Here is a 23,251-nt window from a genome sequence, read left to right on the forward strand (position 1 = left end):
TGGTAACAAGAGGCACATTTTATTACATTTTCCTAATAAGTCAACTGGGAACATTGCTGCTGAAATGCAACTTACAATTCAAATGACACTGGGAATAATTAGGGTACATGTCAAGTATTTTCAGAGATGAGCTTCCATATCTTGATCACTAAATGGAAAGATTCTTCAGAAGAACAGTCCCTTACCCTACACACAGGAGAAGAAAAATTAAAGATACCATGATGATATCTATCAAAATAACTGGAACGCATTTTAAAAGTCAATTTAGTGTACACGAGTTGACGTGTAAAACACATGAATTTGTAGTGAACATTTCTATAAGGACATTTCGTCTCAGAAAAGAATGATAAAATTCACGTTAAATATACGCCTGAACTAGGATTCTATGAAAAAGAAAACACTTTATTTTGTGAGGCCCAGTTTCTGACAATGTCATGATAACTGACACAAGGTAACTGCGCATGTGATACCTGGCTTCTTTCCTATCTCGACATTTAAAAGGGGATTCCCTCAACTGCTCGGCCTAAATCTGAAGACATGTGATGCCCGTTTCAGAGATTCTCCTTCTCCCCTGGCCAGCTACAGAAGTCCAGGTGAAGGGGAGGGGGAAGAATGCAAAAAGGGACAAACCTGAGAACTTTGCACCTCACTGCCTCCACCACATACCCAAAACACTGTGACTGTAAAAATGTCCTGAGTATTTGTTTTAGTCAGGAAAAGAAAGTGGTAATTATAATGGCAAAAAACAGTTTTTTTTAAACACAAAATTATTTTGAGAAAAAGTAGAATGGAATGAAGCAGGCACTGGGGAATCAAGAAACAGGACGCTATTAATAAGGACTTGAAGGTGAGGGTGAATACAAATGCTGGGAGGGTCTTAAAATTTATGACAAGACACTCCCTTCAAAACCCTGACATTGCAGCCTCATTTCTGATGATAACCTTCGAGAACAGGTCTACCCAGAGCACGGTGTCTAAAATGTGTACGCTCAACTATCCCCCCAACTACAGAGAGAACGATGCCATCTCTGTGGGTTACGTCCCAGGACTTCTGGACCCTGAAGTCTCACAATCACTTGGCATCATTTTTGCCATAAAGTGAAATACAGCAAGACCTTCGTGAGAGTAACTACACAGCAGCTGACCGCGCGTCTGCAGAGGACGGTCCATGCCCTGGGCCCACCTAGCAGAGGGCTTGCGGAGCTCCACGTCTCTCTGCCTCAGAACATTACAGACTCCAATACAATTACGCGTGTGTGGACAGACACTGCTTACAGGGCTCCTTTCAAGTAGATAAATCAAGGAATGCTGAGTTCGGGAACTTCAAAGATCTACGGACCGTGCCCTCGCCATCTCCCTTAGGAAGGAACGCTGGCAGTGCTCTGGGTATCTGGTCTACTTCAAGACCGCGCCCGGAGCACCGGCTGAACACAGACACCGCGGGTGAGCTGGAGAAGAGGGCGCCCCAGGCGCTGAGCAGCGCTCTCGGGCTCCTTCCGACCATCTGCACCAGCCAAGGAGACGTGGCACCGCACGGGAGCGGCTGCCTTCAGACCGAGGCTCTTCCGCCGGCTACTGTCTTTCTAATTATCCTCAGGGACCAATTTTGACAACCACGTGTGATGTGGAACCTCACCACCCACACGGCCAACAGCACCAGATCTGACCACCGTTCTCATCCTGGGGGGGTGGGGGGGAAGCGGGGGAGAGGCAGGACGCGTGATAAAGCGAAAACTTTACAATGAGCGCAGGGGCGCCGCTCTAAGCCCCCAACAGTAATGCACCCCAAATCATAATGCTGAAAACTAAAAAGCTAGACAGAAATTAAATGGAGGATTCTTTTTTTTTTTAATCTTTTATGGGACAGAAACCTTAGCTCATGTCTTCTGGTGTCATCATCTTCCACTGAGCTGCACCTAAAACACAAAGAACAAGTAACAAGCAACTTTGTTTTTTAAAGAACACGCAACAGTTTTGAAGGCATAAGATGAACTGTCTCTAAGTGGAAGTTAACTTACTTAAATAAGTATATAAAATGAAGCCATGAAAATCACCAGAAACATACGGACGCTAACTATCAATATTCTGAGTGAAAATGACCGGGAGAGGCCTGACCATGCAGCACTGTCACCAAGGTAAACAGCGGTGGGAAAGTCACCACCCGTTCATTCAGGTAGGAAAGCTGCACCTGTGGCGCCTTGTTTACAAGGCGTCGCCACCTGAGGATGAGAACCACCTGGCGTTTATGTCAGTTTACGTCTGAACCACGAGGAGACGGGGGTACAGAGTCAAAGCTGGCCTATCGTATCACCTATCACCTTCCTGGCTGTAGTGCATTTCATGCCTTTAAATGGAGGACAACCCACCAGAAGAATGCTGCTACTCTGATTTCCACTCTTGGATGCACCAAAATGTGCATGCTTGTTGTAATTAGGTGCCTGGGTGAATAAAAAAATCCCATTTACAATTTAAAAATATTATTTAAACCCCTAAAATCTGATGATTTTCCACATTCCTCAGGGAGACAAGCATTAATTTTACCACCCAAACAGAAAAGATTACATACATTTCTGAAAATTCTCTGCTATCATGTTAAAAAATACTAATTTCTTCGTGCTGCAAAACCAAACCGATTTACATGATTTTGTTTTAAATTGTTGCTAAATGTTTATCTACACATGCTGTCAGAAATAACCTTGTTAGGAAGGTGAAGCTGGTGTCTCAGCAAATCAGACCCCTTGGAGAAGGCGGTGAGTGGCCTGTGCCCCGTTTTCCTTTTTCTCTTTCCGCACCATCAGAAGGAAAAGTGAGAAAATAGCAGAAACATTAGTTAAATCCTGAATTATACCCCATAACCTACAGGAATTACCTCACTACACTGAAAGCTGACAATACTGGTAGAATTTTTTGATGAAATAATCAGGACCCTAGTTATTAATAAAATGATAACCTTCTGGCTAGGTTTACCCCTTTAACAAATAATTCTTTCAGTTAAAGACTTAAAGGAAGAAACGCAAGGTTGCTTTTAACTCTACATCGTTTACCTGACTTACCAGCACTGAAGACAACAACTTTTAAAAATGGCTACAAATGCCTTGTTCACAAAAGACTTTATTACCTAGTGATGCACACTGAGAGCGTACAGAGATCTGCGTGGCCCGCCGCCACACGCAGCAGAACAACCTTCACTGTACAGGGAGTGAGCGTCAGCTGTTTATGCAATAGACACACCTTAACGCCACATCCTTAAAGGAAAGCTTCACTTACAAAAGGAAGAAAAGGTAAAGAAGCAATTACCGCTTTTAAAAAGCAGCTGCTTTGTTCAAGAGTGGAAGGTTTATGCCTGTATTGAAAGACAACATGATCACAAATAATGAAAACAATGAACAAACGAAAAACACTTTTACCATAAAGCAGTACACTTTCAAAATGACATACAAATAGTTAAAAACTTCATTATGTTGTCTATCTCACTTTTAAATATGAGGACTTCCAGAATCAGGCCTCAACATTTGTTATTAGTAAATGAAAACTACGCATTGTTTCTATGTCACTAGGAACTGTATTTAAACAAAATGTATATAAAGTCTATAGCAAGTTGATTTAAAAAAATTAAAGTTAATAAGAAACAGTACACTGAAGGCGCTCTATCCATCAAGCGCATACTCTTCAAATTTCAAATGTGATGAACAGAACAGAAATTGTAACTATGCCACAGTTGCAATGCCAAAAAATAAAACGAGATCAGTTATCACACATGCAGGGAATTCCGCCACAAAGCTAATGTCCCTCAGTTGTCAATTGTTCCAATAAAATAACATCTTAAAACACCAGTGATGTTGATGGTTTAGCTTACCTTCAGTGTACTGAATGCTGTACACAACCTGCTTTAAAAGAGGAGGCCATCCCTGCAGGCAGGCTCAAGAAGGAACAGGCCCCTTCGGCACTGACTACCCAGGGCATGCTGCTGTGGCCTGCACACACACACCTAGGAAAACGTGAATATAAACAGCATTTACGCTGGCCTTTTTACCTGGAGACCAAAACGAAGCCAAGTTTGCTAAAAATAAATCAACCACCCAGTATTACTGCTCATTTTATAACAGATGCTTTTGTCTTTTACGTGAACTGCAACCACTTACATTAGCATCGTAATTCTGTGCAGTCTTGGCAACTGAAACATTTCTACAGTGAAATTTCACATACGACACAGAACAGATTAACTAACATTTCTAAAAGAAATATCACCCTTGGTGTTAATTCAAATATATCATGCTTCCTCAAATTTGCAGGAGAAATATTTATAAGTTTATATACATTAATGAACTGCTGTGAAATTTCTTCAGTCTTTGTATTTAATTACTCAAACCCTTGGAGCTTCTTCATCTCGCTTAAATCTTCTCCTGGATGAAGGCATGCTGTAGGGCCTGGTTGATGCTAATCCGTTTAGCTGGGTCCAACATTAGGATCTGGTCCAACAAGTCCTTCAGCTGGTGCACTTTTTTACGTTGGTCTTCAGGAAGTCGCTGGCACCCAATCAAGTCAGCCAACAGGTCCTTAGTTGGATTAATGGTGCTCATGACAGTAACTTTCTCCTACAAATAATTTTTTAAATGTGTATCTCTAAATAAATTACTAAACATATATAACCTAAAAAACTTGAATGAGAAAGGGTCAACCCCAAGTTAGCTATGATAGTTTAAACATCATTCTGTAGTTTAATTTTATGAACAGATCAGAATGACAACAGAAAGGAATTCTGAGAATTCAAAAACATAGTTAAGTGATTAAGGTCAGGATGGGGTGTGAACAAAGGCATGGAGGTCTGGAACAAGCAGCATGCCCGCTGGCCTACTGCCAGGTGTGGGATGGTGGGGTCCATGGAGTCGTGAGGAGGGGGAACCGCTGAGGACGGCAGTCTTTCTGAGGAGTTAAATACATTATCTTATAGGTAAGAGGGCGCCAAGAAAGAATTTTTAAGCAGGGAGAGTAACACGATCGGATTTGTTTTCAAAAAGATCACTGGCAGCAGTATGGAAGCAGGAGGGGAAGCCAGACCAAGAAAGGGACCCAAGGAGAGAGAAAAGGGCCTAAATACGATAAAAATAAACTCATTATACTAGGCAAACATTTTAAAATCTTTTCCATAGCCTGACGTGTCTTATTCAGGAACTGGCCGACTGCAACAGGAATTATTTTTATTGTTTTAAAATACTCGCATCTCCTAGAACCACCCGGCACGCAATCCGTTAACAATGAGATCATCATCTAATGTAGCACACCTAAAGGACACTTACCCTCTCTGTTACTTTATCAACTTCTATGTACATGAAGTTGAGGTTTTGATCAAAATGTTGGTCTTTAAATACGCCTTTCCGAATCATCTGGCAATAAAACAGAACAGTTGGATTTTGAGCTCTTAGACAACACTGGTAGTCTGGTCTACCGATGACCCCAATACACAATGCACACAAGTGTTCCTGTTTAGTGTCTCTGGGTTTGCTTCCTTATTCGAGAATGATCTCCGATTGCTTGTTCTCGAGAGAATAACACCTTTGGAAAAGCTCAGACGAATGCTGTACCTAAGACTGCTTAACAACAGGAAGTTCTATTTTCCCGGGCAGTGACTTAAACCAACTGCGGTAAGTACCATGCTGTGCTTTCACTATTCAACACTGAAGACTAAGTGAGCAGAGACTTACGTCAGCGGCTCTTAGGAAAGATACCACACAAGTGGGGCCTTCTCTCTTGGCAGTTAAGAAACCTAAGGACATTTAAAAAATTATGTTCTAACAGCCCTAAAGTGATAGCAGGTCAGGCCTCGTTAAAACAAGTACCAACATAGCTAATTTCTGTGTATCTGTCTAAACGAGTCCAACATAACAGAATTTGGACAGAACTTAAAAAACATAATGGCTTCTGACCTACAGGGAGAAAAATCTGTAAATCTCTCAGAAAGTCAGCACGTAAGCTGAAATCATAAAAGCCTAAGATACGGTCTTTAGACATTTTTATAAATGCCTATAAAGTTCTTGATTTGTGTTCATCAAACAAACTAATATCACAGCTCAAGCATTTTTTTTAACGTGAAACTCAAGCGTGAACTCGAGCGAGTTTCACGTTAAAAAGATGTCATTGGCCGTGAGTTTTCTCGGTACCTTCTTCCTCTCCCAGCAGCTTCCAACCTCTATAAACAGACTGCCGCCAAGTCCCCCGCTCATTCTCTGATGACTGAGTCCTTCCCTCCACCATCTGCCTACCTGGACCTGCATCTTTTCTCACTGCAGCTGTTACCAATACAGGTGTGCTCCCAGGAACCCTGCTGCTGCTCTGCCCATCACGGAATGACAACCAGTGGAACAAGGGAAGGACAGAGACGTGAAAACAGTCGCATGTATCCTCTCTCCCTCAGTTCCAATTCTAACTGAAACTATAGGCCCTACGCTTCTGCTTAATTCAGGAGAGTAAAGAAAAGCACAAAGACAGATTTTAGACAAGAAAAGGAAAATGGGATCCTCTTATTCTCTCTTGATAGCTCTTGGCTGATTAGAACCACTAATTTAAACACCAGAAATGAGAAGAGCTAAGGAATCAGAGTAGCCACGTACCCACCTCTCAGAAACTGTTTTATAACCACTAGAGATGAGTGTCAGCAACCACGCATCTGCCGGAGGCGCCACTGAGACCTCGGAAACAAGCTCACACTAACATCCTACCTTATTTGGCATCTTTCCTTTGAGATCCATGGCGAGCTTCAACATATGGTTATTGGTTTTGCCAGGAAATAAAATCTTTCCAGTGTAGAGTTCATACAAGGTGCAGCCTACGGACCACATATCTATACCATAGTCATAGCTTTTACCTATAACTGAAAACATAATACAAATTTTAACGTATGATGATAAAAACAATCAACTACTGTTTACTTCCATTAACAGGGGAATCAATTTAGCTCGGACTATGTAACCACAGCCTGAGTACCTCACTTTCACATCAGCTTCATATTCTTTCCCATGAATTCTTAATAGGGACTCTTCAACTTAAATACCTTAAAAAAAATGAGGGCGTGGGGAAGGAACTGAAGGGGCAGAAGAAAGGGTGCATCTCTTCTATCTTTTCATTTCGCCTTTGGAGGAGGGGCTAACCAGCTTCAGCCAAGGCCAAAGAAGGGGAAGAACACAGGTCCCAGACAATCCACAAATGTGACAGTCAGGCCCTGAGGAAGTAGGAGCAGTTTCCCAAAGCCGAGGGCTTTCCACACCTGCCACCACCACGGCCATCCCACCTGAGGAGTATGGACTGGCTACGGTTCCCTTCCTCACGCATGACTCAAGCAGCTGCTGCAGCGACGGAAAACACTGCTTAGACAGTCAGCATGCCGCTCCCACTGCGCACGGCGGCCCAGGTCGAAGAGCGCTGGAAGAAACTTACTGATTTCGGGAGCGCGATAAAATCTACTGACAAGGTAAGGCGTTATGTCATTATCCGCAACATGTGAAGCCGACCCGAAGTCACAGAGCTTTAAAATAGTTTTTGATTCATTAACCTGCAAAACATTTTATAATTGGAGTTTAACTCACGCCAGGAGAAATTAAGACACATGATCAGATTTAAAAAAATGGCTCTGAGAAGTTATTCCCAATACTGAGAACAAAGTCACTCACTTGAAAATTCCTTTTCTAATTATTTTATAATTCAACTTCCTAATTGTGAAGAATTAAGAGCTCTCAAATATTTGATCATAAATTAGTAAAAGAGCTTTCTTCAGTGAGGAAATAAGAGATAATGCCAAGTAAATTTAACCAAAGCTATTTAGGAAAGGGTGGAATAGTAACAGAAGGCACTGAAGCAAAGCGTCTTCTACAAACCCCCAGGAAACCCGAACCAATCAAGTTCCTGCCTTAAGGAACACGAAGACGGTCACTGGGAAGAAATCAGACTTAGATTAACTTACAACTGACTTAAGTTAACTTTCGTTTGCCAGAAAATTACGATGGCAATGAAAGCTGAAGAATGATTCAGATTCAATTTGGACAAAAAGAGAATAAAAACAATTCTTCACCCGAAGCTGCTAGACCATCCCAAATTTAGCACTCCCTTCGAGCCTAAAAAACATTAAATCCCTTAAATGTAAAGAAAGTATTAGTCAGGAAAATGTTAAATATGTTTGGCAAGACGGATAAACAGGAACACTGTATCGGTCATTTGTCTCTTTTCTCCTTTGCCAACACTTCCACATACACAGCGACAGTGGCACCTTCTGAGAGGGGCTGGCGGTGCTCCCACAGCTACTGCCACACTCATGAGCTGGAGCATGTTCAGGGATAACAAGTGAAGGTAATCCACACTGCAGAGTCCCTTCCCCCCTTCGAAAGAGACACACACAAATTCTGAGTTGGGACTTGAACTTGGCCTACCGTTCGCACCCCAAAGAAACGTAACACTTTAAATAAGCAGCCCTGGGTGGTCTCTCCTGGGATACCATAAAGCCTGGTCAGCGCTACAGACCGGTCCACTACAGACGACATCCACGGAATTAAGATAATACAGGAAAAGTACTTTTAAAGTTTTAAAATATAAACTGCATTCAGCCGCTTAAGGGTGCAGCTGCAGTAACCAGAGAAAACCCGGGGGCCACTTTAAAATCTGAGTCTGCCAGGGGAGTGCTCGCGCTGGGTGAAATGCCCTCAGCAGCAGGGACCCACACTCGGGCACTTCCCTCCACTCGCCCGCGGGGAACGCAGCACTTCCGCCAGACTGACGGCTGAAATCCTGGGCTAAAAGCTTTGGATTTTCATTAACAAACAGCGCCGCGTGGTTGCGGATGTCTGTTCCTTTCTCAGGAAGAAGGCCGAACTGTCTGAAACCCATACTAGTTTAGCACTAACTCAAAGAAAAATGAAGTTTTAAAAACAAGAGCTTCTAAGATGCTAACAAATGTCTTATTACTTAACCTCCATGGTGGTTACACAGATGTTCCGTGCATCGTTACCTTTACCTTATACATAGTTTATACATTCTTTGATGTGGATGGTGTACTTCACAATTCAAAAAAGAGAAAGAAAAATTGAGGTAAAGATCAACTATGAGGTGGACCGTGCAGCCCACAGCTGACACCGTGGCCGCCAGTTCACTGGGGTTGCTCAGCCACTCTAACCTCAAGTAACATCAGAGATGCAGTACCTTCCTTTGAAACTCAGACCAAACGTACAAAATGGAACGCCCCATTAATGTGGTGGTCTGGAAAGAGATATTTTAAGATTTTAAAAAAAGAGAGAAAGGGAAATCTGAACTAAGAGCTAAGTTACTGACAAGGAGTCCAAAACAAACTTTAACGGGATTGTATCTTTCTTAAAAACATGTGGAACATGTTATGGGCAGATGAGCTAGAATCCCCCAGCTGTGAACAGCCCCGACTCTGACAGCATGACAGAGAAAGGGCTGGGGAGGGAAGGGGCGCGCACACACCAATCACTCCACTGTGATGAGATGTGTTTCTAAGTTTCAAAAACATAAGCACTGGGAAATCTGCATCTACCACACCAGAAGGCACGAGCTAGGATAGGTCAAGACTGGGAAAGGCTCCCTTCCATACAAGGCCCAAGTACAACCGAGCCTTCCCGGGTGTGGCCGCCAGAAGCCACAGCTTCTACATCATGAAGAATAAATGAAAAAGAATTATTCCTGGACACCGTGAACTCAACCCCGTGCATCTACTTCAGAGAGGGTAACTCCCTTAAACGTCCCTCGCTCTGTCAGTCTATAAAACTAGAGAACAAAAGACTGTGAACACTCCTTATTTCAAAACAGCAACACTGCAGCATTTCTCCAGGTACCCGAGGAAGCCCATCGTTACTACATCAAAGCATTCTTGGGGTCTGTGTGCACTCATCAAATCCATCAATCAACAGGAAAACATTGGGACAGCAGCCTACTTCCTCTCTCTTCGTACTTTACTATAAAATTTCATGGCCCAATTTCTAGAAGAGTAAAAACTGGCAAAGTCATTTGTAATGGGTAATGCACTGAATTATTCTGCAGAGGTGTCCTTTCTAGAACACAGTGGTAAGCACGTTACAGAAGGAGTTATATGGATGTAACAAGGCAGCTGATCGCTTGACTTACCAAGATATTGTCTGGCTTGATGTCTGCATGGAGAATATTGCATCTTTTAAGGAGTTTTAGTGCCAAGAACAACTGTTGACTATAGGATCGCACAGCCTTAATATGAAGGCCAACATCCTTACCATATTTTTTTAACACCTCTCGTAAATTCATACTTTTAGGAAAGAAAAAAACAAATAAAATTAGGGGTTAAAATGCAAAATGGAAATTAAGGAAGGCAAAACCATTTTCAAGCATAAAGTAAAATCAAGTTCAAAGCATGAATTACAATGAAAACACTGTTCAAGAACCCCCTCCCACGGCCCAAACATTTGATAAATTATCCTACGTTGAAATGAGAGCACATGAAACTGTGTGTACACAACACAATTTTCAAAATGAAGAGAAGGGAAGGTATGCAGTGCTAAAATTCCTACTGGTTTGGAATGGGCTTCCGCTTGAAAGCATAAACATGAAGCCACAATTCTGAAGGGGGACGTCATAGTCCTACTCCACTATTCCCATTTCTTTTCACTGTGGCTTAATCCTTTCTTGAAGTATTTAATTTTCAGAGAACTCTCTGCTGAGCTGAAGGACACACGAGGTGAGCGTGTGACACACAGTACACAGCCAATCACTGTTTACACATTAACAACTGTCAAGAAGCTAGGTCTTCACCAATAGTTAAAAAACAAAACCCAGAGCCAACGGGAAAAAACACATCAAATACCCAGAACATTTATCACGGCATTTATCTGAACTGAGGTTGGCAAAGGTGAAGAAGCTGAGTTTTCAGGGTAATGTACAGGTTTTGACACTTGTACCTCAGAGGCTCAAACACGAGGCAGAGATGCTGTTTGTGATAAAAGTGTCTGAAGAGTCGCAAACAGTGAAATTTGTCATCAGGATCAGCATCGTTCAATTTTTTCAAGAATTCTAGTTCTTTTAAACCAGTTTTTTGCCTGAAATGAAAAAGAAAATTAGGTCAAAATTGGATACATCAAGAATTTAGGAAAACTATGCAAACAATAAATGCTGGAGAGGGTGTGGAGGAAAGGGAACCCTCTTGCACTGTTGGTGGGAATGTAAATTGATACAGCCACTACGGAGAGCAGTATGGAGGTTCCTTTAAAAAATAGAACCTACCATATGACCCAGCAATCCCACTACTGGGCATATACCCTGAGAAGAGCATAATTCAAAAGGACACATGCACCCCAATGCTCACTGCAGCTCTATTTACAATAGCCAGGTCATGGAAGCAACCTAAATGTCCAGTGACAGATGAATGGATACAGAAGATGTGGCACATAAATACAATAGAGCATTACTCAGCCATAAAAAGAAACGAAATGGAGTTATTTGTAGAGACGTGGATGAACCCAGAGACTGTCATACAGAGTGAAGCAAGTCAGAAAGAGAAAACCAAATATATGTTAACGCATATACGTGGAATCTAGAAAAATGGTACAGATGAACCGGTTTGCAAGGCAGAAATAGATATTGAGAACAAACGTATGGACACCCGGGGGGAGAGCCAGGGTGGGTGTGTGGGGTGGGATGAATTGGGCGATTGGTATTGACATATATGCCCTACTATGTATAAAACAGATAACTAATAAGAACCTGCTGTATAGCACAGGGAACTCCACTTCGCTGTACAGTAGAAACTAACACGGCATTGTAAAGCGACGATATCCCAATTAAAAAAAAAAAGAATTTAGGAAAACTAAATAATATGGATTTATTTGGTGATGTGTTTAGTCTGTTTTTTTTTTTAAGTACTAATAATAGAACTGTTGAGGAACACAAGTCTCTATGTCATTCACACAATACTTTACTCTTAGCCAAATATTGTTTTCATGGAGTTAATTTCCAAAATAATCAATGAACAAAACAGAAACATAGAGGAATAAACCCACCTTGCTTGAACGGAAATCAATCTTGCACATTTTATCTCAAGATGTCTTGATGTAAATATTATCCTCTGAAATTCTAGTTATAATTTGTCAATAGGCTACAGTTTAAAATTAGTGTCTATAATACAGAAGTTGGAGACTTCCATCAAACAAACTTTCTAAGCCTAGGCAACCTAAGACTTCAGTATAAACCTAAACGCTTCTTTCTTGCGTTTCCAAACCAGTGCCAAGTTGACTTTAATGCCAGCTCAGTGTGTGGCGTAGACTGTGCATTAAAGCACACGGGTACGGCCATCACCTCCTTGCTCATGAAGAGAGGAGGTGACAGACCAAGATACAGATAATTCCCAGAACGATCTGATTTTACGCCTTTTGCAGGCCACCATACGCTCAGTGACACCTGATCAATCTGACCTTTTGATTTCTCACCTTTCGTCTTGAGCTTAAGCTATTCACAGCAAAGGATGGTCGTAAGACAAGCGGTAGACGGAAGGAGTCTGAGCTGACATCAGTGCACAAAGCAAGTGCTGAAATGCACTGAAATGAATTAAATACAATCAGCCTACGGCTCGAGTGCTTCGCACAGAACAACACGTGACTATCAATTAAATACCCAGAGCTGCTGTCGTTTTATAAGCCCAATACCTGTCCTACACAGACTGCGGTCACTATTTAAAAACAGGCGTATTTGTGAACACCCGTGACGGTGTCCGTGAAGGTTCTGTTCTGTGTCCTGAACTTACATGAGCTCGTTGTTCCGAATTATCTTCACGGCCACCTCCTGGTTGGCCCTCGCATTATCCCTGGCTCGGACCACGTTACTGAACACGCCTTGACCCGTGTAGCCATACACGTTGTAACGCTTATCCAGGACTTCACCTATGTTCACACCTGAAAAGGTAAGCTACAAGATCAGAATTCTGACCATAATAGACTACTGCACAAAACTGTGAGCTACACATCGGAAAGTCGAAAAGTAGGATACACAGTGCAGTCACTTAAAAACTGTGTCAAATCTCTGCTGCGTGCTTGGCTTCCTGGACACCATGGAGACTCAAGGCCTCGCCCCCGTCGTGACCCTCTTGCGTAATGCGGTTAAAGCTGCCGGCTGCCAACCGCTGCAGGAAAGCTTTCTGCTCTCCTAGCAACTGCTGACGGTCCTAACGCCGAGGAAGGAAGAACTGTGCTCACTGCAGGGTCTCCAGCTGCAGTCTGCGTGGCTGGCACCCCTTCCCTCTGGAGGATGATCTCATGGCTGAAAATAACTCTGAACAGATTTAAGCTGCACATCAAGTCTTCAGCTCACTTCAATTTGTGATGCTTCTGGGCTGTAACATGGGTTCATGAAGCTGCTAGACGTGCCACACTTTTGAAGTGACGGCACTGGGATGTGACTTTCAGAGTCCTCCCAAGTGTGAAGGCATTAGGCCACGCACTTTTACAAGATGTTACAATGAACTCTAAAATTAATAGGAACTGTATCGAAAAAGGATAGATACGTGTATAACCGAGTCACTCCGCCATACGCCTGAAACTATCACCCTGTTAACAACTATACTCCAATAGAAAATAAAAAGTTCAAAAAACAGAAACAAAAAACTGTGAACTTACGATAATAGCCTTCTGCATCAGTCCAGTTATCCCTGAGGTTGGGATTCTCTTTGAAATCTTTTCCGATGCCAGCAGCCCGCAGACGCGCACTCTGAAATTAAGGCAGCAACGTGAGCTATTTAGCCACCAAACGGGCAGACATTTAAAGCACTTCCTTCCAAAGAAAAACAGGTAGAACCAGCTAAAATTTGATAACATTTTATGCCAACTTAAATGAACTCTATGACTTGGGTAAATGCAACACAGCAGAAATATGGTTATCTAAGTCTCCTGAATCACAATAATGCTCAAGAAAAAAGGTAACAAGTTATCTTCACATTTCTTTTACTGCCCTAGTCACGCAACACCCCCTCCCTGTCTCCTCCCTTCTATGGATGAAATGTCACTGGCTGTGTTAGAAGATGAGTTTAAGAATATCTGGTACTTCTGAAGTGTCTTCACTACACGTCACTCACATCACTCTCCATGACACCCAGAAAGCCCTTCAACATCATCCAGGTGGATGATGGGTGCCAATACTTTAACTGGCTCAAAATCATCTCACGCTTTCTTAACCCATCTTTTTTGCGTGCTCCCGTGGGAGCACACCACACACGGGACACGTTACTTAAGCCAATCACCGGTGTCTTCAGGGTCCTGGACATCACTGCTTTATCCTAGTCCATTTTTAATCTCCCTGTTACATGTTTATCTCTCCCACCTCCCTTCACCAAAGCCTCTGTATTTCTCACGTTCTTTTAAATTTATGATGGAAATGGTCTGCTACTTTTGAGACCATTTTTCAAGAAAATCTCTTCAAGAAAAACCACTGATAAAGTGGCTAACGGTACAAAATTTCTCAACCCACTCCTTATAACATTTCCAACTCTTCCATGACTACTGTTAGGCTCCAAATCCTTAAGTTCCCAATCGCCTACAATGCAGAGGCCCAAAGTGGACTTTAGGCCTGAAAATTACTGACATCACCTGGTCTCCCCTAACTACAGCACACATACACAGAGGCTTGTAAATCCAAGAAGCAAGTTGTTTAAAAAGAAAATAACTACACATTTAAGTCATTTGCTATTTAACTTTTATGAAGCCCTCAGATTGTTCTGCTGTACTTGTTTTAAAATTTGATTTAGTTTCAGACAGAGAAAAGTTGCCCAACTAGTGTAAAGAGATTCTAGATACACTTCACCCAGACTGTCCAAATGTTAGCATTAATTTGCTTTATCCTTCTCTCTCTATATGTATATACCACTGAAATACATATTTGTTATATACCCTTTTCTGATTAACAGTTGTGTTTTTATGACTTAAAATTACTCACGTCAAAATACGCAGCAAACATATCATCAGATTCTGTGAACATGTCGGGCGCCAACAGCTTCTTCTGAGATGACCCTTAATGGAAATTAGCATTAATATTTGAAAAATGAAGAGATACAAATTGAAACACAAATAATATATCAATGGAAAGTCACTAACAGCAATTCTAACTTCTTTTTCCTCTTGCACATCCGTTTTTCACCAACATCCAGCTTACAATCACCTTGTGACACTAAGACATACACAGCTATCCACTTTTTACTGAGAGTGCACTTGAGAAAGCTGAAAGACCTAATAGCGGTACTTCCACTAACGCTGAATTAATATGCTAAAAACTAAGCAACGATTAGGTATTACAAGGGACACTCCTCTCTAAACGGCAATTTCTCTCAGAAGGTTAGCACCCCGCACTATGAATACAGATCTACGTATTTCTCTCCTAAAACGCCTAATGACCCCATTAAAACACTGGGCAAAAAAATAAATGTAAGGAAAAAAAGAACGCAACAGCTTTAATCACACGAACACATGCCCGATCTCATACGCCCAACTCAAACGCAAATTAAAATCACAATGAAATGCCATCCCATGAGACTGGCTAAAAATCTAAAAGTATGACAACATTCTGTTAACAAGGCCCCGGATAAAAAGCCCTCAGACGTGGCTTGTGGGATTGCAAAACTGTATAACCTTTACAGAGGGCAATCTGGAAGTATATAGCAAAATGACATATTCATTCAGACCCAGAAATCCCACTTCTATGAAACCATTCCAAAGACACAGTAACAAGCAGAAAAAGACGACTTAGTGCACAACGCTATTATCATTAATGCTCCAATCAACAGCCAAACATCTACCGTTAGAAGACTAACTGAATAAACTACGGTACACTCATCACACTGGGGTAATACGCAGCTGTAAAAAGGAATGAAGGTCATTTCATACAGATGAGTGTGTATAATATTTTGTGTGCATGTGTAGACAGAATACAAACACATGCATATATGAAAGATGTTTTAGTGGTTTTTTAAACACTCAAAATATTCCTAAAAATCAAAAGCAAATGAAAATAAGCCTAAACCAAATCAAACTGGTGGTATAACCGTACAGAGGAGAACTATTTCAAAAACTTTAAAACAACACAGGTTTGTATACATCTTGAACTATATCCTAGGGACAAAACCATTACATTTTCAAACTGCATTCAGTACATTTAATACTGACAATCGCAGTGATAACTCTGCGTATGAAAGTTTCAAAATAACCTAAGTACCTGTGTTTATTAGGAACCAAGTTTTTCTACTGTACAAGAGAGAAATACAAAGTCAAGAAAGTTAATAAAAACCCTGTAATCTCGAATTTGAATTGGCAAATCAGTATGAACTCCTCCTTTCCAAAAACGTATGTATTTTCCTAGTTTGGTCCACTGAAAAGGCCCACCAGTAATGGGCATCCCTAAGTGCCCTGTAGTCTCCAAGTGGCATTTCCTACTAAGTGGAACCAAGGATCCCTGGAATAATAACTGATTCTGCTCTGGGGCAAGATACACACAAGGTGAGCCTATGTCTTACTGCCTTGGAACAGGAGTCAGCAAACTACAGATTGGGCCGAATTTGGCCCCTTGCTTGTTCCTGTATGGCCCTGACACGTGAACACCTCGTGAACTTCAGTCCATCAAGTGTTTTGGGAACGTGGCCATGCTCATCCATCTGTGCTGGCCCAGCCGCTCTGCACCACGAGAGCAGAGCTCAGTAGTTGGAACAGAGAAAAAAGTCTAAAATAATTACAAAAGCCTAAAACATTGGATATTTTACAGAAAGCCCCTGTCCCAGAAAGTAAAACAGCCATGTTAAATAAATACTGCAGGGTTTGCCTCAAAAAGACACCAGAAACCCATTTAAAAGGGGCTCCCTCCTCGTGTGAAGAGAGAACAATCTAAGCTTCAAAAAGAAAATGGCAGCAGTGGATCCAAACACAAGAGCATAATGACAGCAAATAGTAAAACCCAACAAAATAACCAAAACCTCACTGCTCACCTCTGGAGGGCACTGGGGCACCACTCTATGCTATGCTAAAAACTGGTCAATAAGCGAAAACAATCGAGCATTTAACCTGCCTTTCCTGTACGAACTATATTTTGGGGTAACCAAAGAATGGAAACCTCTTCTTTTACAGAATTAGAGCTAACAATTCAAAAGGAATGATAGAGATTTTTAAAATCACCACTTTGGAAACCCTGCCACCCCCGATGAAATAATGGATCTAAGTAGGAACCATCAATGGCTGCTAAAAGCGAGGCAAACAGCTGAACAGAAACTTCAGTGGAATATCTTACCTAAACACACAACCTCAGTGCCAATACAAACAGGGACAGCCACACCACACCTACGTGCCACCAGATGTGATATAAAGTACATACCGCCAGTTAATGAAGCATTCCTGCCAAAAAAAGTTAAACCGACACCTATTCAAGTCTCTAACACTAACTACTAGTTTTCAAGAAATACGGAGGAGAGAGGAAATAAATGACACAAGAACGTGGCCAGACAAAATCAGAGTAGAAAAGTTCACAGGACACAGGCCCTAGCACCTTCACAAGTAAAGGGGGGCGTCGGGGGGCGGGGGACAGACCACACCACAATGAGAAAACTATTAAAAGAGAGACTTCAGAGATGTATACCCCAAACATAATGTGTATCTTATTTGGATTTTGACTCAAACCAACCAACTTTAGACATCAGATATTTAAAAATTATCAACTTTATCAAGTGTAAGTAATGTTTTTTAAAAGGTCCTTATCTAGCAGATACAAACTGAAGTGTTCCCAGATGAAATCAAATCACGGCTGGGATTTGCCTGAAAACAGCCTAGCAAGCCAAAGCGAAGGCGGTGAGCGCGCGCGGGGTTCAGGGCGACACTCAGGTCACGCTTGCTCACAGGGAGCAGTCGCTGAGGCGCCCAGGGCCCTGCCGTCCTCTGCAGTTTGTTGCAGAAGCAGCATTCCTTGTCCCCCTTCCCACCCCCATCCCCAAATAACCTCCCTCCTTAGGAAGCAACAGGGCTGCAAATTCAGAGAAAAGCATGGCTGAAACAGAACTGTAACTGACTCACCATTATTCTGTTCGACTGTCATGAGATTATGCTTGGCCTTGACTGAGGCCTCAAACGTATCAACGTTCTCCCGTTCGTACTCCTTGACGTCGGCAGCAACGCGTTCCAGGACGTCCTCCGGGGAGGGAGAGCGGGTACGGGTGCTGCTCTGGGGGCTGCTGGGCTCAGACGGCGCGGACATGTTGCTGTCCTCAGCAAGGTATTTGTATTTCTGCGGTAACGACACCGAGTGTTACTGTCACAACATCTGGTGCTAAGAGGGCCTGAACTGAAAAGTTAAGTGTCAAGTAATGCTAAAAAAGTTTTAAAGGTATTGAAGTCTTGACTGAATTAGATCCACAATCCCTTATATATAATTCCAAATCCACAAAACTCTGAAAGCTTTGCTCTGTCTGGTGCACGTTCATTAGGTGGCGAAATCTGTGCTGCAGAGATGTGGCGTTCTCAACAGTCTCGCCTTTCCCAGTGTGAACACGATGCGCCTCACGCACTGCAAAACTCTCTTAGCGGCTGGTAATGGGGTGCCGTGCTAGTCCCCACTGACGGGGCAAAGGGACACACATATATGCACCATATTACCTTTCTAACATTCACATATTTCTGAGTTCTGAAGCACATCTGGCCCCAAAGGTTGGAGATAAGGGATTGTGGACCTGGGTAAGAACAAAAAAAGATTCAACCAAGTCTTTAGGGATATCAGTTTAATAACAGTTTCATCAGTGCCCCACAAAGGTAAGTTTCCCTGGAATTCTAGTTATGCCCTATGTACTCAGGTGATTCAAATTCTTTCCCTCACTCTGAAATGCTGTGGTTGCTCTCTCTGTTTACACAAGCTGCTACGACTGTCCTTTCCTTGTCTGCTGTCCTCCTAACAGCACCCAAGTATGTTTCATATGTTCCAGAATTCCTCCTCTCAGCTCCATCACTCACCCCCATCACATGATGGTGAGAGAAGGCGCTTTACAGGGACCACCGTCCTCCAAGGCTGGAGTAGCCAGGCCTCATCTCAGGATGGCAGGGAGAACCGGCAGCCTTCCCAGGCAGCTCACCTTACCATTAGGCCTGAGTTTGACACCCTTTCCCACCCGATCCCTGCGTCGATCGGCTCTCAAGGAGTCTTACAATTATTGAGATGTTCCATTTAAATGTTCACATCTGCATTAGAAAATGTGCCATTTTATTAGGCATTAAAAAACCTTTCCCACATATTAACAGGCTATTTATAAGTTTGAGCTAAAGGAAATTCCTCCAATTTATACTCACTTATGAGGGTTTTCTTGTTCATCAACTTAAAGGAAAAAAAGAAAGCAAACTCCAAATTTTGTCTTATAAAAGAGGTTTGTATCAGAATCCCATGTGTAACAAAAAAGATTAACTGTTTCAATTTTATTAAGGAACCACCTTCCTTTCAAGACCTATTCAATTGCTACTACTGTCACTGCATTGTCAAAGTAAAAATCCTTAGTTTTGTTACAACAGTGGTGAAGGAGTGTCGATCAACACGTTCCTGAAACCACGCACCTGAACAATGGCCTGCCTTTGTATTCTCCTCTGTTCTATCAAGGCTTCTTCATCTTCCTCCTCAACATCGAAGTCTTCAAGGCTTAGAAAAAATTAACACACGTCTGTGTAATTAACTTCAAACATACTTAGACACTCCAAAAGCATTACGTTTATACATTAAAAAAAATAAAAGCTGGAAAATGTAGGTCATCAGTACATTGAGGAACAATCTTAAGCCACCCCACTCTATCCTTGCTTTCGAACTGTCCTGGTTTGGAATCCTGGCAAGTAACTTAACCTTCTACGTCTCATTTTTCTCCTCACCTGTATCATAGCACAAAGACTGGGAACAAAAGAAAGATGCCTAAGTTTAAAAGTCATCACTAGCTGTGCCTTGTAGTAAAGTCATTTCATCTCCGCAGCCCTCGTTTCCACACCTATACAACAAGAGGGGGGCTGGGATACACAAGTAAACTGCTACCTTTTCTGGGTCACAGAAGCCTTTGAGAGCTATAGATCCTTTCCCCACCCAAAATGCACAGGTAGACATTTGCACACAATCTGAAGGGAAAGTGGCTCTCCCTGCAAACACTGCCCCGAGCGGTTCAGATGGTCCCCCAAGAACCCCGCACTCTTCATGATCGCTCCTAGCGCAGCCGTTTCTACGACCTGCTGGGTGTTCACTGCAGAGGTGTAAGCGACCTGCACCTGCACTTGGAAGGTACCAGGTCTGCACAGGACACTTTCCCTCCACTCAGCCCTCTTCTCTCCCAGCTCCAACCAGGGCTCCTCAGCTCAAGCGCTGCTAACACTAGGACAGTTCTGTGCGGTGGGGCATATCCTATGCACTGGAGGATGCAGAACAGTGTCCCTGGCCTCCCGCTACTAGATGACAACTACACAGGTCTTCAGACATCGCCAAAACATGCCAGGGAGGCAAATCTCCCCCCGCTGAGAACCACTGCTCTAAATCCATCTCACTTATTTCTGAGATGTGCCATTTAGACAACGAAGTCTGCATTTAAAAAAATGTCCCCACTATTTTATTAGGCACTGAATATTTCTGCATTTTCCACACTATAACAGGCATAGCAAGTGTGTATCGTTTACACAAAATGCGAAGTCTAAACTTAGTAAAAAAATCCCCCCACCAAAACTGGTAACTGAGATTGGCAGGATACCTCCACGGTTCCTAGTGAAAATACAGAAGGAAAGGCTCGTGATCAAGTGACGGCCCGTATTCACCCCAGCCAAACCATGACCTCTGTCACATAACCCATAAAACCTGCACAGAAGATGAACTTAAATTCAGGGTCAAATTAATGTATTTGCTTAAAATATTCAGAAGGAAATTAAAGATTTCCAAGTCAAACAGTGTTTCTCTGATTTGGAAAAAGGAAATTATAGGAAAGTTCCGTTCTTACTTATCATCAGATGAAGATTCCTGCTCAACTTTCATTCCTTCAGAAAGACTTCCTTTAAATTTATCTTCCTTTACTTTGCTTCTGCTCCTACGTCTACGACCACCCCGTGACCGAGACCGCCTTCTCAGGCGTGATCTGCTCCTTCGACCTCTGTCCCTGTTTGAGGAGAAGAAGAAGACATACTTTAAAGGTCAATTAAAGTTGAGAAGGCTGTGAGTTTGCTGGGCGTAGGGGTAGTACAGGGACTCTCTGTACCTTTCAAAAGCTCAGCTCTGTTGTGAATCCAAAAGCGTTCTAAAAGTCAAGTCTTTAAAAACAGTTAAAATTTTTAAACAAAATTAACACACCATCAATGAGATATGGATACCAAGCCTAACTGACGACAACTAAACCACAGCTACTCTTCTTATCAACTACAAAGGGGCGCGAGGGAACTGTCGGGCTCTGTACCTCGATGACGGCAGCTGTGCGACCACACATCTGTTGAAACTCAACTTTACAACAAAAAGGGTGAATTTTACTTTATGTAAATAATGTATCACGATAAACTTGATTTTTAAAAAGATCTATGCTGAATAAAGTACGGGAAAGACAAAGGTGACAGAAATTATAAGTCTAATTAATATGGCCTTCAGGCATTGTTATAAGTGCCCTGTTAACCAAATAGAAAGTGACTTCAGAGTTCAAGTATGAAGGTGGAAGTCTGTGTGAGAAAGTGCTGTGGGACTCCCAACAGAGAAGGCTGTGAGTCTACAAAGGGCTGATAAACTATGTTCATGTCACATCTGACCATGTTTATCTCAGATTTCTTCTGAAAACTTACTAAAACAACATTAAAAGGAACAATGACAAAATAAAACCTTCAGTCAAAGACAATGTGAAGAGATGGGACAACAGATACCAATAAAAGCTTGAAACATGCAAAGTGGACAGAAAAGCAGCAGCAGATCAAGTCTAAATCTTAGTCCAATAGGGACACACAAGGTAAATAAGAAACAAGTCAGTGCCTGCCACAAAGCCCCAGAAAGTCTCAAGATCTGGAGATACTGTATCCTCTGAAGGATGGAATACAAGGGAAAAGCTAAAGAGAATTGGTTGAAATCCTTTAGGAACAGTTTGACTTGGTATATTCCCCTTTCTGACTCAGTGGAGAATGCCACCAGCCGCCCCTCCCCACACTACCGTAGGAAACTTAATATTCACTTTACAGAGAGGTAGTGGTGGTTGTGAAAACTGGCCCACGGTACCGGAGGGCACTGCACTGGGAAAAGAAGGGTTAAGGGGGGACCCACATTATTTAGGACCAGAACTCTACTGGCGGCCATGTCTTACTCTCCAGCAGATGAGGAGATTCTGGAAAACTCACAAGCCCAAAAGGAAAGCTCTACAGTCACTGATACGCTAATCCGCCACCAATCCACAAGCTCCAGGTTGTCAGAATGGAAGAAAGCTTCCATTTAGCATCCTAAACCAGAATAGAAAAACAAATAAATAAATAGTCATTTGCGACTCTCCTGGCAGTCCAGTGGTTAGGACTCTGTACTTCCACGTCAGGGGGACCAGGTTCCATCCCTGGTCAGAGACCTAAGATCCTACTCTCATGGAGAGGATAGGCAGATGAATCAGAATAGGCAGCAAGGGAGGACCCACCTGGTGGAGGAAAGTCCTCAAATGAAAAGGCCAACAAGCAGCCAAAGAAATCTGGGTAGAAACAATACACAGGGAAGAGGAGAGACTACAGAGAAGAAAAGCTCCACAAAGCAGACTCATTATCATCTACGACATAAAGATGCTACTTCCATAAAATGAGAGTAAAATGTTATTAAAAAACAGCCAACAAGGCCTTGGCAATTTAAAAAATTATGTGTGCGCAGAAGGGAGAAAAACAAAACAGAGAGGTAAGAAGGCAGATTGAGAAAGCTTCTCAAGACTGAAAGTAGAACAAGAGGACAAACATAAAAGATGAGCGAGAAACACATTCACAGAAAGAGAGACAAAATGAAAAGGCAGAGACTTCGTACCAGATGAAGGAACAAGATAAAACCCCGGAAGAACAACTAAATGAAGGAGAGATAGGCAACCATCCAGAAAAAGAATTCCGAATAATGATAGTGAAGATGATCCAGGACGTTGGAAAAAGAATGGAGGCAAAGATCGAGAAGATGCAAGAAATGTTTAACAAAGGCCTAGAAGAATTAAAGAACAAACAAACAGATGAACAATACAACAACTGAAATGAAAAATACACTAGAAGGAATCAATAGCAGA

General features: G+C 42.3%; 1 protein-coding gene across 15 annotated transcripts in view; it reads right to left on the reverse strand.

Annotated features, from left to right (window-relative positions):
• Nucleotides 1–23,251, reverse strand: part of PRPF4B (pre-mRNA processing factor 4B) — a 40,968-nt gene continuing 17,717 nt past the window's right edge. Inside the window, exons 4-21 of one of the 15 annotated variants that reach the window (XR_004352137.1) lie at nt 20,984–21,139; nt 19,578–19,659; nt 18,057–18,267; nt 14,947–15,020; nt 13,635–13,725; nt 12,767–12,914; nt 10,929–11,066; nt 10,126–10,279; nt 7,432–7,546; nt 6,717–6,868; nt 5,298–5,384; nt 4,318–4,595; nt 3,857–3,988; nt 3,298–3,343; nt 2,696–2,782; nt 2,367–2,438; nt 1,872–1,916; nt 1–186 (exon numbers count right to left, since the gene is read on the reverse strand). Coding sequence is in view for 3 of the 15 variants with exons in the window: in XM_032648210.1 (XP_032504101.1) it covers nt 4,392–4,595; nt 5,298–5,384; nt 6,717–6,868; nt 7,432–7,546; nt 10,126–10,279; nt 10,929–11,066; nt 12,767–12,914; nt 13,635–13,725; nt 14,947–15,020; nt 18,057–18,267; nt 19,578–19,659; nt 20,984–21,139 (1,612 nt within the window). In the remaining 12 variants the exon portion in view is untranslated. Of the gene's footprint in view, nt 4,596–5,297; nt 5,385–6,716; nt 6,869–7,431; nt 7,547–10,125; nt 10,280–10,928; nt 11,067–12,766; nt 12,915–13,634; nt 13,726–14,946; nt 15,021–18,056; nt 18,268–19,577; nt 19,660–20,983; nt 21,140–23,251 lie in introns of all 15 variants that reach the window. The other 14 variants (XR_004352136.1, XR_004352138.1, XR_004352133.1 and 11 more) reach the window with 14 other exon arrangements.

Source organism: Phocoena sinus, chromosome 11, assembly GCF_008692025.1.
Source record: "Phocoena sinus isolate mPhoSin1 chromosome 11, mPhoSin1.pri, whole genome shotgun sequence".
Taxonomy (NCBI): domain Eukaryota; kingdom Metazoa; phylum Chordata; class Mammalia; order Artiodactyla; family Phocoenidae; genus Phocoena; species Phocoena sinus.